We start from the raw sequence: 17,983 nt of genomic DNA, 5'->3' as shown, positions 1-17,983 counted from the left end.
TCTACTGGGATTTTCACCCACAACCATCTCTAGGGTTTACAGAGAATGGTCCCAAAAAGAGAAAATATCCAGTGAGCGTCAGTTCTGTGGGCCAAAATGTCTTGTTGATGCCAGAGGTCAGAGGAGAATGGACAGACTGGTTGGAGCTGATAGAAAGGCAACAGTAACTCAAATAACCACTGGTTACAACCGAGGTCTGCAGAAGAGCATCTCTGAACACACAACACGTCCAACCTTGAGGCAGATGGGCTACAGCAGCAGAAGACCACACCGGGTGACCCTCCTGTCAGCTAAGAACAGGAAACTGAGGCTACAATTCACACAGCAACACCAAAACTGGACAATAGAAGATTGGAAAAACGTTGCCTGGTCTGATGTGTCTGGATTTCTGCTCCACATTCAGATGGTAGGGTCAGAATTTGGCGTCAACAACATGAAAGCATGGATCCATCCTGCCTTGTTTCAACGGTTCAGGCTGCTGCTGGTGGTGTGATGGTGTGGGGGATATTTTCTTGGCTCACTTTGGGCCCCTTAGTACCAACTGAGCATGGTTTAAAGTCCACAGCCTACCTGAGTATTGTTGCTGACCATGTCCATCCCTTTATGAGCACAGTGTACCCATCTTCTGATGGCTACTTCCAGCAGGATAACGCTCCATGTCATAAAGCTGGAATCATCTCAGACTGGTTTCTTCAACATGACAATGAGTTCCCTGTTCTCAAATGTCCTCCACAGTCTCCAGATCTCAATCCAATAGAGCACCTTTGTGATGTGGTGGAACGGGAGATTCTCATCATGGATGTTCAGCCGACAAATCTGCAGCTACTGTGTGATGCTGTCATGTCAATATGGACCAAACTCTCCGAGGAATGTTTCCAGTACCTTGTTGAATCTATGCCACCAAGGATTAAGGCAGGTCTGAAGACAAAAGGGGGTCCAACCCAGTACTAGCAAAGTGTACAGATAGAGTGGCTGGTGAGTGTATATGCTGATTGTAAAGTGATTGCTCTTCTTCAATAAAGAAAGAATGTAAATAAAACAAAATTAGATTAAATATTGACAAAGAAAGAAGCCAGATTTTTTTTTTTTTTTTTCACACTAGAATGTGCTGCTCACCCTGTTGATATTCTAATTTGTATGCCACCTGTTAACTCACTAAACTTGACTCTGTACCCAATTAATTTTATGAAACTGATAGTTCTTCAGTCTCAAATCTGGGCTGAGATTCTCCCTCTTGCTGTTTTTCTCTCCATCCTCTTGTGTTTTCCTTCAAGATATCAGCACACAGAACAATTCATAAGACATCCATACATGTACTGTATCGCACTGACATCACAAGCAGCACAGCACACGCTCCGCTCCTAGCAGCCCAGACTGTCTCTGCAGAGATCAAGCGTGTGCTGAAACTTGAATGATGTTGGAGACAGAAAGTGGGAATCCTCAGGTGTGCCTTTGTTCTGCGGTGAGCGATACATAAGTTAGTGTCACCGGCAGCTGTGACGTGTAATCTGTGAACAGCTGTGTCTGTCAGCGGAGGGGCTGTGTTATTGATTAGCAAGGAGCCGCGGCATTGATCAAACGTCGTCTCTGGTCTGCCAACAGGTGGAAGAGCTGAGGCTGTGAAGGGGAGAAGGAGCATCTTGAGTTAGTGAAAACACTGCAGAGATTAACCAAACGGGAGGAGGGTTTTAGAAAGACAAGCTGGAACATGAAGTCAACAAATGCAAAGAAAAGACAGGGATGATAAGAAGAAGATGAGATAATCTGCAGCTCTCCTTTGTTTAGAGACTTTTTAAACCCATGTCTTTGTAAGTTATTCCTTCTTTTTCCATGTACCAGGAATTATTAAAACTTTGTGCTTGATCAATAAGAACATACTGTACAGATCACCCACATTCAGCCTCAATCGCCAGCTCCAGTCAATACCACACTGAATAACTCATAAGAACATGCTGCCTGAAGAGTCTGCAGATATCTCTGAAAACTTTTCTGCACTGATCCAAGAAAAAAAAACATATTTTCAGGATTCCTATTGGAGAGCATTCACTTTTTTTCTCTGCTGTGAAGTTTGAAAGAGATGACTTTGAAGTCACGCAGAGAAACTGTTGTAAAAGCAAAGATACACACATGCTGCTTTCCTTTCCTTTCTTTTCGTCGCTGTCTTTCTACATTCTCTCAACACCTCTCCATGGCCTCTCCTCCAGTCTTTTTCCCTGCTTTTCAATCATTTGTCCTCTCATCTCTGCGTTCCTCCCTGCTGGTGCATTTTCTCTGCACCATGGTCAACCTTCTCGCACTTTTCTCCCATAACCCAATCTCCCTCACGCCACCAAAATCACTTTCCATTACAGGCTGACAGTCCATTCAGACAACAGGGTCACTAGGGCGGACTGGCTGTCCTCTTTTCTCTCATACACCCTCATCCGCTCTCTCAGCCTGTTATTTGTCAGGACTGAAGGTGTGCAGTCTCAGATCTACCTTAAAGCTGAGCTGCAGACAGCCAGCCCCTCTCCTCTGTCTGAAGCTGCCATGTCTGTCTAACACGAGCCTGTGGAGGATTGGTTCATGCGTCTGGTGCTCTTCTCCTCAGCTTTATAGATCCAGTAATGGATTGGCCTCAGAGGTTCACTCTGAGACAGCTGTGACAGACGCAGGCTGGAGGTTTCTGGCTCTGCGACACACATCCAGAATGACTGCAGAGAGGCCTTTTGACTTCGTCTGTGTGCCTCAGACTCCCCCTCAGGACAGGCATTACTGAGGCAAAACACACAGATACAGAAGGTGTAATGTGAAATGTGTCAGTTTACCATAAGAGGGAAGGATATGCAGCAAAAGGAGGCTCTACCTCAGGGCAGTTACTGTCAGAGAGGGAATGGATTTTCCAGGATTCAAAACTTTGACTCTTCTTTCATTTGGGGACAAAAAGACACCCCCACTTGCTCTCTAACTAAACTTTTCAACCAGCTCAATAGAAAGAAATAATTCAGCATGTCTGGGAGTTAACTTATTCTCAAGTCATATGGGAAGACTGATTAGACACACAAGGCTTACGACTTTGAATAAAGGCTGGAAGAAGTCATCATGCAAAATTTAAAGGTTGAAAAGAGTCAAGTCTCCCAGCACTTCTGAAGCTCACTATTTAATGATGTATTTGTCAGAGTCAAACAGAAACAAAATAGCCGAAGTATGACTCCATCCAAATTCAAAACCTGTATGAGAAAGCAAGACTTTCAAGTCAGGTGTTTGAAAATGTTAAAGTATTACCTGCAGTAGCTGATTCTTTCCACGAGGGGAAGTGCAACGTAGAATCGCATCTGCAGTCGCATGTTGCATCTCATCTCTAAAGCTGTTTTTGTGTCGTCCAAAGAATTGATGCACATTGAGAGTGAAATTGAAATCAGCTTGGATATTGTACAATGAGCGTTGCAACATTAAGGGCTAGTTGTTCTTTCGCCTGGCTCTGTTCGCGGGTGGCGTGCGCACCTCAATAGAGCGCAGTGGCATTTATGCTTGGCGCATTCTCTGCGTGTGGCTGCGTCCGCAAATTCATTTCAAGTGTCAGGAACAAACGGGTGACGTCGTGGAGGCTACATCCATATTTTATACAGTCTATGCTTTCAACTTACGAAGCCCCGCTCAGTCTTTTTTCAGTTTATTTTAAGTTAATTCAGAAAATGTCCAAAAGAAATGGTTTTTTTTTCCTATTTCTAAGGAGTTAAAACTGTGGCTAACACAGTTTTTCAAATGCTTTTGTTTCACATGTATTTTCAGTTACATTTTTCCTTATTAAAAAAAACCTTTGGCCTCAAAAAGGTCTCGATTTATACTTGATTTTACTGGTTTAAAAAGGCACAATATGTTTTTAATCACCCCAGTGTTGTATGTTTAGTTTAGCACAGCAGGGCATCATATAATCATCTAACAGCATTCAAACTTGCTTTACGTGTTTACATCAAATCCTTCAAAAAAACTAGAAAAGCACTCAGAGCGCAGACCTCCACCAAGCATATTGTGATTGTCACCAACACTTTAGTCCTACTTTAATGTTATACTCCCTTTCAGCAGACTGTCTGCTACAATTTGGTGTTAGTTGCAGGTTTGTACGATAATTTTTTTCATGACAGTGTTGAAAATTATGATGACCCAGTACGTATTCAGGATCTTAGTATCCAGAATTTTGCCAGGATCTGGATCGTACTTTGACATCTGCCAGAAATTATGGTGACCTTGTTTTGTATTGTTTTGCAAAGAAATCCCACCATTTATGGTGGAGTTATATACACATATGGTGAAAACTGCCCTATATCACAATGATAAAGAATACTTTTAAAAAGTCCTGGATCCAGACGGTGATCCGGATCACCTCCAAAATTCAATCACTTCGTCCCTATTCCATTTTGAACATTTCCTGAAAATTTCATAAAGATCAGTTCTGGCCTGAACTCTGAGTGACCGTTCTAGTGCGTCCATCCTGTGCTACTGCAAACATGGAGGTTCAAAATTTCTCAGAGTGTGAATAAAAGCACAAAAGCTACGTTTTCATTCATTAATCTGCATAATGAGCAAGAATTCAATTACAAGAGTGTGTTTTTTTCCCCTCGAGGTAAGTGATATTATTTCCCTGTCACAGCTGGCATTCTGCACATTATGAGTAAAAAGAAGGCAGGAATAGATTAGGAGAAAGATGGTTCCTCTATCTGATTTATTCCCAATCCACTAACAGTTTAATTCCTTTATTAATTGATCTTTATTACATACAAAACTGCAGCAAAGCCAACATTTACCTGGGGCAGAGCGCTACATATTAAACTGACAAATACGTTTTTCATTCTGCAGTTATTTAGTCATAACACTCTTCGCTGAGTAAATTCTGGAGTGACAGTTTTTCAGATGTCTGTTCTTAAAGAGGACAATATCTGCATACAGAGCACACAAACACACAAACAGCAGGGCACAGAGTCATTGTGTGTGTGATGAATTTCTCTCTGTGGGAGGCAGCGAGAGCAGACGGCAGCCACTTTTTTACAGAAAACAGAGAGAAACACAAGTGAAAGGCTGGATTTGAAGGGCACAGAGAAGTCATTTAAAAGACGGAGTGATTAGAAAAACCTTCTGGAATAAATTATCTTTAGTTTCAGGAGGTGAAGATTGAGATTTTCAGATAGAAAGGAGATTAAGATCCAGAGAAACCCTGAGGAGTTATGGAGCAGAGAGGACATCAGTGAGGAGGAGGAGGAGGAGGAGGAGGAGGAGGAGGGATGAAGGTCCACTGGGTGCAGAGGAACATTAATCCTAGTCTGCATAACCTCTCTGCTCAGCGAAGGTGGTCTGCGACGCCATGAATCAACTCTGTTTCATTCTCGAGCGATGAAAACAGGGTCGATGCGGTGCAACACATGCAGACATGTCGAGATTTGTTCCATGCACAGGCAAAACATCACACATTATTTATAGGCTTTGAATAAATTAGCTTACATATTTCAAGGCCTCTTTTTTAAAAATGTGCAGATATTGATTTCTCTGTAAAATATGCACAGATTTTAACGCTACTTTTTTTTGCAGCCTCCATGTTTTTTGGCACTTTTAGACGCTTCTCTGTGTAATGAGCAGATTTACTTCACCTGTTGAGATGATAAGAAAAAGTTCTCTCTAACTTTAGCTTGCCCTGTTACTGGAAATATCCCTGCAGTGCCACTCTGGCTCATAAAATCTCATTTTTCCCTGCGTACTGATGACACTTTGGAGGCGGTGAGGAGCAAAAATAGAGGTTATATCTTTCTATGCACCTTAATACAAAAGTATAAGCTGTGGGTGCAGCTCTGCAGGTTCGGCCTCTTAAAAAATACGGTTTCAGAAAAACCTGAAGTCGTATATTTATATTCTTCCTCCTTTGTAGCTTTAAGCCTCAGAGGGTTTTGTTCACCACGCTGACTTCTCACCATAACAAAGACTTAAAGCTTTCCTTACTGCTGCTTCCACACACACACATATATATTTTCTTTTGCCGCTGGTTTTTGCAGATCACGAGAAAGTTCAATATTAGTTCAGAGATTATATACTGTAGTGGAGGGATGAGTATATTGTGAAATGGTCCTTACTATCAGTCAAAGAGACACCAGCACCATCATTAAATGAAAACCGTCTCACACTAAGGCTGTCTTTTGAGGATGTCTCATTAAAATCCTCTTATCTTGGAGGAGGTTTCAGCTTCAGTGGAGCAGCAGGGCTCTCCGTAATGACTCCAGTGACATTGCTGCATTTCAGAGCAGATTATGATGTCCATGTGTAAAGGTAATTTTAAGTAGCTGAAGATATTCAGGGATGTTTCCGTTGATGAAGTCCACACAAACAAAATAACAGAGAGGAGACAAATGGAAATGTGCCTGAAGGTTTCAGACGTAAAACTGTTTGTGCATTTTAAAGAGCTGAGCAAATAAAACATCATCTCTCTCTCTGTTTTCATAAAATATCTTTGTCAGAAAGGACATTTCAAAGTCAGCCTGCAACCTCACACCACACAAAACACCTTATAGTACTGAACACTAGTCATGTAGAGTCTGGTGCCTCCCTCTAAAGCAGCTCCATTGTTTCTGCTTGTATATCAGAGACGTGTAACACATTAAACCTCACTTCATCCCTTCAGGCTGTTCTCATATCTGTACAAGCTACCTGTCATTATTTTTCTACTCTCCAGACCAGCACAGAGTGTTTTACCACAGTGTCAACAGGCAGAGAGGAGGTGCAAAATACTAATTCAAATGGGTTAGATTATTACAATGTGTGATCAGGCTGTTTGTAGCTTCACTTTGGTTACTGAAAGTTAATCAGTGTTCGATTTTCACCAATAAGTTATCACCAATAAATATTCTATTCTATGGCATTGTATAATGTATAACTCTATTGTCCTCTGTTGCATTCTTTTCCAGTCAACTGTATTCTTTATTCCATTATACTGTATTGGACTCTACTTGTGCTCTACTTGTGTTCTACTTCCTTGATTCCATTCTGTTTGATTCTATTTTATTACTATCCTATATACTATACACTATTTCATTGTATGGTATTGTATTGCGTAGCATTCTGGTGTCTACTAATTGATTCTATAGAATTTATTTTCATTCTACTGTAGTGCATTCTAGTTGATTTTTATTTTTATTAAACTGCATGGCTGTTTCATTATATCCCTATTCCATTGCCTTTTATTGTATTACACTGCATGTTATTATGATCAATTACACTGTATTCTACTCTATTCATTGTATTCTATTTTACTGCACTGCATTCTTTAACTATCAAGTCTATTTCATTTTGATTTAACTATCCTAAAGCTATTAATCATATCCCATTCTATTGGATTGTATTCTTTTCTATACTATTTCATTGGGCCCTGTGCTTTTCTATTTAACTGTATATTATATTGCAATGCAGTCTATAGTGTTCAATATTTTTTATTTTTATTTAATCATATTCTACTATCAATTTGGATCTATCCTATCAGAAATCATTCTATTTGGTTCTGTTTTATTCTATTTTATTCTGTTTTATTCCGCTCTATTCCCTATCATTACCTCCACCAAGGAGATTATGCTTTTGGGAGAGTTTGTTTGTCTGTGAAGGACATAACCCAAAAGGTAAGGAACAGATCTTGATGAAATTTTCAGGAAATGTTCAAATTGGTATAAGGAAGAAGCAATTCAATTTTGGAGGTGATCCGGATCAACGCCTGGATCCAGGACCTTTTTAAAAGATTTTTTTTATCATTGTGAGATAGGGCCGTTTTCACCATATGTGTATATAACTCCGTAAATGGTCAGATTGCTTTGCAAAACAACACAAGACAAGGTCACCATAATTTCTGACAGATGTAAAAGTATGATCCAGATCCTGGCAATATTCTAGATACTAAAATCTGGAATATAAAATATGTACTTGGTCATCATGATTTTCAACAATGTCAGGTAAAAAATTATCATACAAACCTGCAACTAACACCAAATTGTAGCAGACAGGCTGCTGAAAGGGAGTATAACATTAAAGTAGGAGTTAAATGTTGGCTGACAATATGCTTGGTGGAGGTCTGTGCTCTTTGAGTGCTTTTCTAATTTTATTTCATTTCATTTTATTGCAATCAATTATATTTGATCCTATCCTACTCAATCCTATCAGAATTTGATCTATTCTTATCCGTCAACAGGCGGTGGTAAAATGTGACAGAACTTCTCGGACTGTTTGGTTTGGTGTGAAGTGTGATCAGATCGATTCTGTTGTCATTTTTGTGGTTGAGAGTTAGTCGTTGTTGTTCCAGGTTTCCACCAATCATCACCAATAACTTCCTCTGCTGGAGCCAGGAGGGAGATGAACACTTGTTTCGTCGACCACAGCTCTGATGTTCTTTGTATTCAAACCACAGACTGCTTTACAAACCAATGAGTGTGAGGAGCTCTGTTTGCATATAAATCACGCTCTGAAAGAAGTTATTAGATATTTCCCACTCTAAGCTCTGAGAAATGGACTGTTAAAGATTAATGAGATCTTCTAATTGAACTGAGCCCAACTTCTTAATAAAGAAAATTAATCTGAATTATTTCCTGTTGTAAATAACAGCCGCATGTTTTTCCCTCATTGTTTTATTAAACAACACTTATGTACAAATATATTCATTACAGGACATGTAAAATAGTACATCTCATCATGGTGTAAATGGCTTTGGGTGCATCTAGTACAAATATCCAAACTCCACAATGAAACTGTAGGTTTTCACACAACACCGAGTAAACACACTTGTGAAATTCAAGCATCTGTAACATTTTTTTCAAAAAGCTGAACTTCTGATTGCTTACAGTCCTTCAAAAGATGCATTTTAAATTTACTGATGCAGCCATGAAAACCTTGAAACCAACGCTCACACCAGGTTTAGATACAATCATGCAGTTCCCTGAGAGGTAAGAACTTTACCTTCTTTGGCAGCCGGTCTGTGGTCAGAGGTAAAGAGCAGACTCACTTCATCAGCGTTTCCCACAGACTTTCATCTTCAGAAAGAAAAGAGTCTCTGTGCACGGCTCCCCCTCTGGTCATAGGCAGTCTCTGCACAGCGCCACCTGGCCGTTCACAAAGTCCCTGCAGGGGCACAGGCGCTGGTATTTGGGGCTGGAGCCGGCACAGCTGAACAGCAGCGGGTCTTGCTGCAGGCCACATTCAGCGTGCTCTGCTGAGAAGGCAGGGAAGAGGTGGTTCATCTCCGACTCCACACCCTCACACTGGAAGTCCAACCTGAAGGGATGCAGAACGACAGCGCGAGGACAAGAAATGAGTTCTTATCCCACTCATTCAGCACACCTACACGTGTAACATATGGAAGTTAGCTGGAATGCCACAGGGTCTAAGTGATTATTCAACAGATATGTTTAATATTTATAGTGCAGCGCAGCCTTGAAGACCTCAGGGGAAGAGGAGAAATATTCCAGGAAAAGGGTGAGCTGGTGTCTCCTCCTGTACTTTCTCCCAGCTGCATAATTCTAAAACTACGAGTGCAAATGAGGCGTGATGTCTGGAGGGAAGCTTAGTTATTCAAATTTATTGTTGTAAAAGAATACACTCACTGAGAAACAGCATTTTCTTCCTGGAAGGTCCTGACAAGGCGTTCTATTAAATTATCAGAAATGCCAACGGTGCATTGAAGTAGAAGTCATTCTTAGCTTCATTTGGTATTTAAAACTCCTGAGAACCAACGTGTGGTACGGCAAAGTCTGCTCCTGTGTGCTTTTCACAGTCAAATGTGGATCTCACAGAGAATCTCTTTGTGGGAAACATTTCTAAAGGAGTTGAGGTCTGCACACTGTAAGTAGCTTTGTCACAAACCAGCCTACAGCGATGTTTCTAGGTATTAAAAATGACTGAATAGCAGACTCACACCTCATTCCCTCATTTGTTTGGCAGGTCGCAGGTATCTTTATTCATTTCTATACAAAAAAAACTGAGCCAGAGAAGAGGAGAATTATTTCAAGAATAAGTCTCAAATTTGTGTCACTCAAGGCTCATTTTTGTGTGATTAAGAAGTGGCACAGTTTTAGGGAAAAACAATCAAAAGGGTATGAGAAAAAATAAATTCTTTACTCAGTAGGAAATAAAGGGTTAGATTGTGGTCCTACTCAGTGATTCCATAACTCTGCACTAAAAACTTAATGAACAGTACAAGAACAACAGTTTGGGCTCAAACACTGAGTCCTGTGGTTAGCTCTGCACACGGCCAGGCCTCCAGAGGGCTGGCCAATCAGATAGAAGGGGGTCTATGGAGCAGAGAACCTTAAAGAGACAGCAGCCAAAAGAAAGATGGTCACACTTGCGTAATATAAAGACAAAGTCTTTTCTTATTTCTTTGAAATTAGCACATAACTTCTTTAAAATAATGTCCAAATGTATTGTCGCAAGTCATAATTGGTAGGTCACTGTTTTTTCCCCAGTTTCTTTTAAATTTAGTTCAAATTGTAAGGTAAAAAGGTGACGATTAACAAATAATTTAGTTTTCAAAATGTTTTTACAAGTATCTCAACGTTTCTGCTATTTCCAGAGAATCAGGTGATAAATAGCTGCTTAGTTCTTGAAAACAGAAGTTTGGTTCATTGTTTCCTCTGATAATTACCTTTGAAATGTTAAGTGAATAATTCAGTTTCCCAAAAAGCAGTTGATAGTTAGCTATTTCTTATTAGATTTCACCAAGTTCTTTAGTACCAAGTTTGTTGATATGTACAATTGAGATCACATGCAAAATGATAAACCTTTATGATTAGGTCTATAATGTTTTACATGATACAACATGATACATTGCCACTAGGGGGCGCTGTACTTTCTGGTTAAAATAACGAAATGGCTGTGTCCGGGGTGCAACACTGAACATGTATGTCTATTTTCGTGCAAATTGGACATAGTTGAAAAATTCCGAACTTAGAGCCAATGTCGTAGCGACAGCGAAAAAAATAAAAAAAATTTAATTATGATTATTGATCTTCAGTGAGTGTAGTATACTCAGGCCAAGTTTGGAGTTGAAAAGTCAAAAAACATACAGGTGTGATATTCACCATGAGTGGGGTTGTAAATTGGCCTTACCTGATTGTGATAGACACTGTGAGTACAGGCGCACTGCAAAACAGCATCTAGCCAGAAGTTATGTGCTAATTTTCACCAAATTCTCATGAAATTTCGGGGGTAATTCAAAGAAATAAGAAAAAAACTTTGTCTTATTATTGCCTAAGTGAGATGAAATTTGTGGACTTCTAAGGTTAAGTGTGTCAGACGGAGGCTGGAATAAAAAAATTTAAATTCAGGGTGAGAAAAATAGGGATTTTTGGAGCTATAGATCATGTTAAGTCACTTTGGGGACCAGCAGGACAACATGAAGCCCCACAAAAACTTCCCCTCAAAGTAACTTGTCATGTCACAGAAAATTACTTCCTGATCAGTCTGACTATCAACGGGCTTGAACCAGACCAATGGAATTATAACTGAGTGGTTAAGGTGAAGCATTGTTATTCTGATCAGGCTCACATAAAACATGGTTTATTCAAACACAGGAGAGTATTGGCTTCACTTTTCTGCACGTTGTCCATCTTTATAGCCAGTCTGTGTTTGAACTGAGTATTTCTTTAACAGATTTGAGCAGATTCTGCCCAATCACTGTAGATGTGATCTCAGTGCAGGAACGTCTTACGCGCTGAAGGTTTCCTTGATGTTGATGAAACGATACAGGGCGGGTTCACAGATGAGTCCTGCGCTCTGACACGCCTTCACACAGGACTGGCCCTCGGGCGAAGCCAGCAGCCGCAGCGCACTGAGGGGGGGCCAGGATGTGTAGGAGGTGGCGTTGGAGGCCCAGGTGAGGATGCTGGAGTTGGGGAGGAGGATGAAAGGACTTGGAGGGCTGCCGGGCCAGGAGCCAGAGGAGTTCGCAGGAGGAAACGGAGCCTCAGGGGAGCAGAAGTCCTGCAGGTGTAAAGATATAACCCAGATCAGTCCTATTTTTGGTGTTCAATTCAACACACTCTGACCCGTCAGCTCAAATGAAGCAGCGTTTCCCCCTCACACAGTTTTAAATTATACCTTCAGCTCAGCTCGCACAACCTCTGACACAGGAAATAATAAAAGAACTGTAACAGTACAGAGCTGCTTATCAGAGCTGACAGTCCTCGTCAATCATCCAGGAAAAGATACAAACAGTTATGCCACCCAATAACAAATGAGGACCGGAGGCTGAATTAGGCTCTGGTGAGAGGCCTGATTAGATTCCCCCTCCAGCTGCGGCTTTTCATAAGACCCGAGTAATAACATTTCTCTGACATATCCCACTGGCCTCCAGACCCGTTTATTAAACAGGCTCCCAGCGCCCACAGGCAATAACCAGGCCTCCAATCTCTCCATCTCTGCTGCAACTTCACTCCTACAAGCAGACAGCAACTCTGACACAAACACAGGCGCCAAGACAGAAACGCAAGAGCGGGATGAGCTACTCAAGGAGCAGAGATAAGGTTGCGTTATGTTGATTTCATACATTTCTTTTCATAATTTTCATTGACGAATGGATGGAGTATTAAAAAAAGCAGCGCAGCTTGGAGGTCAGCAGTCTGCAAGCAACATGGGGCGCCATCTTTTCTCAAACAGTAACAGAGCAGAAATCTAAGTTGGAAAAAAAAAAGAAGTTGTGAGAGAGTCCAGAAGTTGGAAATAAGAAAGTGTGACAGCTGAAGAAGAGACGGAGAGAAAGAAAGAAGAAGGAGAGAAGAGAGTCTGACCTTAAACATGCGAGACGGGCAGTCACAGTCTCAGTCGGTCACAGCTCACTGATCAGTGTGTGTGTGTGTGAGTGTGTGGGTGTGTGTGTGTGTGACAGCAGGAGGAAGAGGTGCTGTCAGAGCAGTGCAGAGGCTAACACACTTCCTTAACCTGTCACAGCCAAACACAACACCAATTTACACAACATGACGGCTTCACTGCAGGACAACCTTTCTAAATATGCTGCAGTCGTCTGGACTCACTGTGAGTTTACCATCACCTGGAGAAACCCCCTAAACGAGCCCCATTCTTCTGTAAAATCATTTTTTTTCTCAAGGTTGAATAAAATTAGTGTGTGGCTCCAAAAACTACAACACCTATCAGAGCAGCAGAAGTATAAATATTGTGTCCAAGCGGCTCAGGAAAGCAAAGGAAATGATCAACCTTCAAAAATCCAGTGTTTTTGAACCTCTATAACAACATTTATTGAAAATCGTCACGACACATCTGACCACATCTGGTCAAGGTCGGCGGAGTAGAAAAGATGTGAGCATAAATCAGACCCAGAGCCAGAGGAATAAAAGGGCTGCAGGTGATCATTGTTGTCTCAGAGCATCAGACACCGACTGACACGGCACCTTTATGAATCATGAAGCCAAACAAGAGAACACAGGTGTGTCATTCAAAGCACAGGCTGGTGTCTGACTTCCTTCTTTCCTTCTCTGTGAGATCGATTTGTCTTTTGCAGGATGCAAAGCCACGAGGTGATGATGGAGTACTTTTTGCATATGATATTCAGAAATAATCGAAATGACTGTTTCAAACAGAAAAGTAAACACAGACGTTTCCCTGGGATGATCACAACTATATCTGAGTCTAAACACACTTTGCACAGTCTCAGTCCCCGCTTCCCGCCCTGCACCGGTCTATTATTAACACCAGCTGCAGGAGTCACACACCACTGACCCGACAATTAATCTTGTGGTTCCAGCGCCGATTCTCCCCAAACTGTGACCAGCCTAATCTGCTGGGAGGTAACACACGCAGCTACAAACACCTTCTGTCACCTCATAACGACCCCCAGCAGCCCGCACCTGATGATGCTGTTCAGTCCTGACACACACCTGGTTCTGGATGTAGGCATGAACTCTCTCCAGCATCCCCTCGCAGGTGTACTCGTAGGGCAGGAACGGCTCCACCTGCAAGAAAAAAACGAGGAAGAAGTGTGTGAATGTGTGTGTGTGAGATAAAAACAAGCCCCTGTAATTACAGGACCTAAAAAGCAGACAGTTAATCAAAGCTGACACATTCATTAGCGTAATTGTGAAGGCTTATATCATGCCACAAGCCTCACATTAAAATCAATGACCTAATACATCACAGGTGACAGCTTTGAAAATTGATTTCATTATTTTTAGTGAAGACTCCATCAAAGTGTCACACAATGGATTTAAGTGACAGCAGAGGACTGGTCAGCAGGTAGAGAAGAGGCTGGAGTGTCTGTGCACCAGGTCCTTCGTAGGATGTCTGAAAAATCACTCATTGCTCGACTTTTTGAGCAGCTGATGGATTTATTTACACAAAGAGCCCTGTTGTGTTTTTTTCAGAGCACTTTCAAGTGATCAAGCTTCTGCAGAAAATAGAGAATGCCTTCTCATTATTATGTTCAAATTACTTTTCTTATCAGCCGCTTAAAGAGACACACTTTCCATTTTTTTCACATTGCAGGATACGTGTTTGTGTTTGATGCACCCAGGAGATCACGCAGAAAACTTTCTCTTTCATTCCACATTTTTATCTTTTCAAAGATCCTGAAACAAAAGGCTCGGTCTCACTGAAACTGAGGAGTTGGGGTGTCATCACACCACCACACACACTTACGGTGGTCCGTTTGTTGACACTCAACAAGCTATCAGCATGTAAGTAGTTGCATATCAACTGTGTATCAGTTGATAAATAACAAGACTAGGCAACAGACAAGTAAAACACAAGGTGCATTACTAGTTGATATGTAGTTTCATATCAACAGTTTATCAGTTTGTATCTAACAAGACTCATCAGTCTGTCAGTTAAAATACTTACCACAGATAAGACAAATTCAAGCTGCTTCTGGTTTCCTTCATGGGATCTTTTTCAGAAAATAATTGTACAGTTGTTTTTGGGAAAAAATAAGTAAAAGTATGCTGATATGTCATCATAATTTTTTGTGACTACTGAGTATGCTTTGTAATTCAAATAAATGTGCTTTCCTTCTCTGATATGGAGTTGTGCAAACTTGTCTGTGTTTGGCTCTGTAAAAAAGGCAATTTTTGTAAATGTAAAACCTTAAAATGCACCTTAAAGTCTACTTATAGTTAGTTGAATGTATGTTGTCTGTTGAAAAATTTACATTGAATGTCTACTGATAGCTTGTTGAGTGTCAGCAGACGGACTATCAAAATAAAGTGTTACCCAAGCATCTCTTCCTAGACCTCTATGGCAGCATACTTAGGAGTAATACCAGTCCAAACAGCCAATAATCATTTGTAATATGCTGATGATAGGTGCATCATCATCATCATCATCATCATCATCATCATCATCATCATCATCATCATCATAATTATAAGGCTGTGATATGTTCATTGTCATGTGCAAGATAATGCTTAATGTTATGGCTTAAATATGTAAACAATCATGCACAGTTTTACATTGAATATAGGGATGCACGTTCATGGATATTTGCAGATATCCGATATGCCGAAATATCGAAACCCCTTTTGGCCGATACCGATAATCACAAGTTTGTTTGTTTTTTTCACTGTGAAGAAAGCTAAGTCTATCCTGTACTGGAATTTATATGTTACTCTTAATGTGACGGTCTTATTTGTTTAAGAAACACGCATAAAACAAGACAAAAAACATTTGATTTTACCATAAATAAGAAATGTACTATTTGTTCAAACTCAAGACATTCAGTATTGAAATACAGAAAAATAATTTCTTTAGATCACATGAACTTTAAATGTACAATGCATTTTTAAACATAACCAAGTTGCATTTGATTATTTTAGAGCTACTGTAACAACCTGGTGACAGACACAGAGCTCTGCAGTGCAAATAAATGAAGTGCTACATTTTATTTAAGGAGCTTATTTTTCAGATGGAAAATAATAATAATCCTAACTGAATAGCACCTTATCGGCTGTGCCTATCTGCAGAAATTTTCATATCTGCCGATACCGATAAACGTGTTTTTAAGCTTTTATCAGCCGATACTGATATTGTGCCGATAATATCGTGCATCCTTAATTAAATATGAGAAATATTGTGTTTACGGTAATGTGCAATATTCTAAAAACATTAGGCTGTAATTTGTCCATTATCATGCACAAAAAAATCTTTCATATTAGGACATGTTGAATGTGCAATATTACTTTTCTATAAACCTTATCATGAGTGATATAATGGTAAGAAATTGGGATTTATTGTGTTCAATAGCATGTGCAAAATAATGATAGATATCAAACTTAAACACCAATTTTTTTTTTTTACATTTAGTACTCTAGCTTGTATTTTTTCTGTTGTAGCTTTGGAGCAAACTGTTATCTCAGACAGAAGCAAACATGAGACCAGGCGCTGGCTGAAGGTGACACATTTGCTGCATGTGCAGAAAAACCGAGTGCAGGTTGATTTCTTTGGGGATCCGCTTGGATTAATCACTTCGTCCTGAGAGCTTTTGTGTTTTGATATCTTCTGTAATGATGAAACATAGCAGACTGTGATATGTCGTGTCATGATGTACATCGCAGATCCCCTCTGAACATGTCCCGTGGCAGCAGCTGGAGTGAGATCTCATCGTTTGCTATCGGGCCACTAAAGCACTCAGGCTCTTATATTGATAAATGGTCTCTTTCAGTGTTGTGTTCCTCTTAGCACTCTCTTATTACTTTATTTCATCTGAGTTTAATGAAATGTATCTGGCACTTCATCAGCCTTTCTGCAATGCAATTTGCCTTTTGGGCATCTTTATATGATAGAACAGAGGGAGGAGGAGAGAAAGCTTCATCCAGAGTGATTTGAATTCCAAAGCAGGAAACATTTCTGTGCGATTTATATCCCTAAACTGATTGCATTGCTCTGCTACTAAAATATGCGAGGAACATTCACCATTTCCTGCCGTCAGTGGTGACATGGAATGAAAAATCCTCAACATTGCTGGAAGCAGCCATGTCCAGGAAATGCAAACAAACCCAGCTCGCCGGCGCGCTCAGGCAGGTGCTCTGGACATTTCACAGCTTCCTTTATTTTTAGCGCTTCCTACTTTCTTTATCCGTCACAAAGTGTTGCTATGGTGCCGTGAAAATCTGAAGTAACGGAGCTTCAGACAGACAGGCAGCCCAGCAGCAATAACATGAGCAGCTGAAAACAAATAAAGCTTCTCAGAGAAACGCTGCTGAGTAAAGAAAGTGATGAGCTGAGCAGGCTGTGGGTATATTAAAGGAAAAAAAACTGCTCAGACTCTGCACAGGCTGTGAGCTGCTTTTTATGGTGAAATCTTTGTGTTTCTGTGACATTATGACCGCTGACAGGTGAAGTGCACAACATCAGATTTCTCTTTACAACAGCACCTGTCAGCGGCGAGGCAGCAAGTGAACGTTTGTCCCTGAAGTTGATGTTGGAAGCAGAAGAAAAGAGCAGCAGTGAGGATGTAAGAGATGTAACGCCCGTGTGTTTTCTTTCTGTCACAGAGGTTTGGCTCCCCCTTGATGCTGGCTATGTCCTGGTCTCATGTGGCAGAGTGAGGCTTCCTGGTTGTTTGGAGGCTTCGCTCAGCTGGGATGGCTGACAGTTAGCGCCTGGGCAGGAGTGCAGCACAGCCAGCTCCTCTCAGCCTTCACTCTGTCCTGAACAGTCAGCTGTCTGCTTTATTTGTTAAAACCAGCTGATCATAACGCTGAATTTGTAGAGGGGTGATTCTTTTTTCCCATATTTCAATCACAGATATAAAGTAGAAATGCTGGATGTTCAGACTCAACGTGTGCAGATTTTAAAACCTCTACAAATTCAAACTTAGTATAAAACCTGAATCTCTCTGTATACTGATCAAAACGCTTTGTTATTACAACAAGACGAGTTCTGCACCAGACCTGCTGAGGTGATGAGGTAATCGTTGCTGGTTACTGTCAGCTGATTGGTTCATGACACATTGCAGGGGTGAGCCTCAAACATCAAGGTCTTC

The 17,983-nt window shown here is 40.8% G+C and overlaps 1 protein-coding gene across 1 annotated transcript in view; it reads right to left on the bottom strand.

The window, feature by feature from the left end:
* Positions 1–8,609: 8,609 nt before the first annotated feature.
* LOC141809550 (alpha-1,6-mannosylglycoprotein 6-beta-N-acetylglucosaminyltransferase B-like) overlaps positions 8,610–17,983 on the bottom strand; it is a 75,469-nt gene continuing 66,095 nt past the window's right edge. Inside the window, exons 15-17 of the mRNA XM_074696629.1 lie at positions 13,887–13,961; positions 11,705–11,976; positions 8,610–9,270 (exon numbers count right to left, since the gene is read on the bottom strand). Coding sequence (XP_074552730.1) covers positions 9,072–9,270; positions 11,705–11,976; positions 13,887–13,961 — 546 coding nt within the window. The 3' untranslated portion in view covers positions 8,610–9,071. The remainder of the gene's footprint in view (positions 9,271–11,704; positions 11,977–13,886; positions 13,962–17,983) is intronic.

Source organism: Halichoeres trimaculatus, unplaced genomic scaffold (genome assembly GCF_033239565.1).
Source record: "Halichoeres trimaculatus isolate MK-OKI-2021-1 unplaced genomic scaffold, fHalTri1.1 fHalTri1_scaffold_20, whole genome shotgun sequence".
Lineage (NCBI taxonomy): Eukaryota > Metazoa > Chordata > Actinopteri > Labriformes > Labridae > Halichoeres > Halichoeres trimaculatus.
Note: the sequence above shows the minus strand (reverse complement) of the source record. Positions and strands in the feature narration are given on the sequence as shown.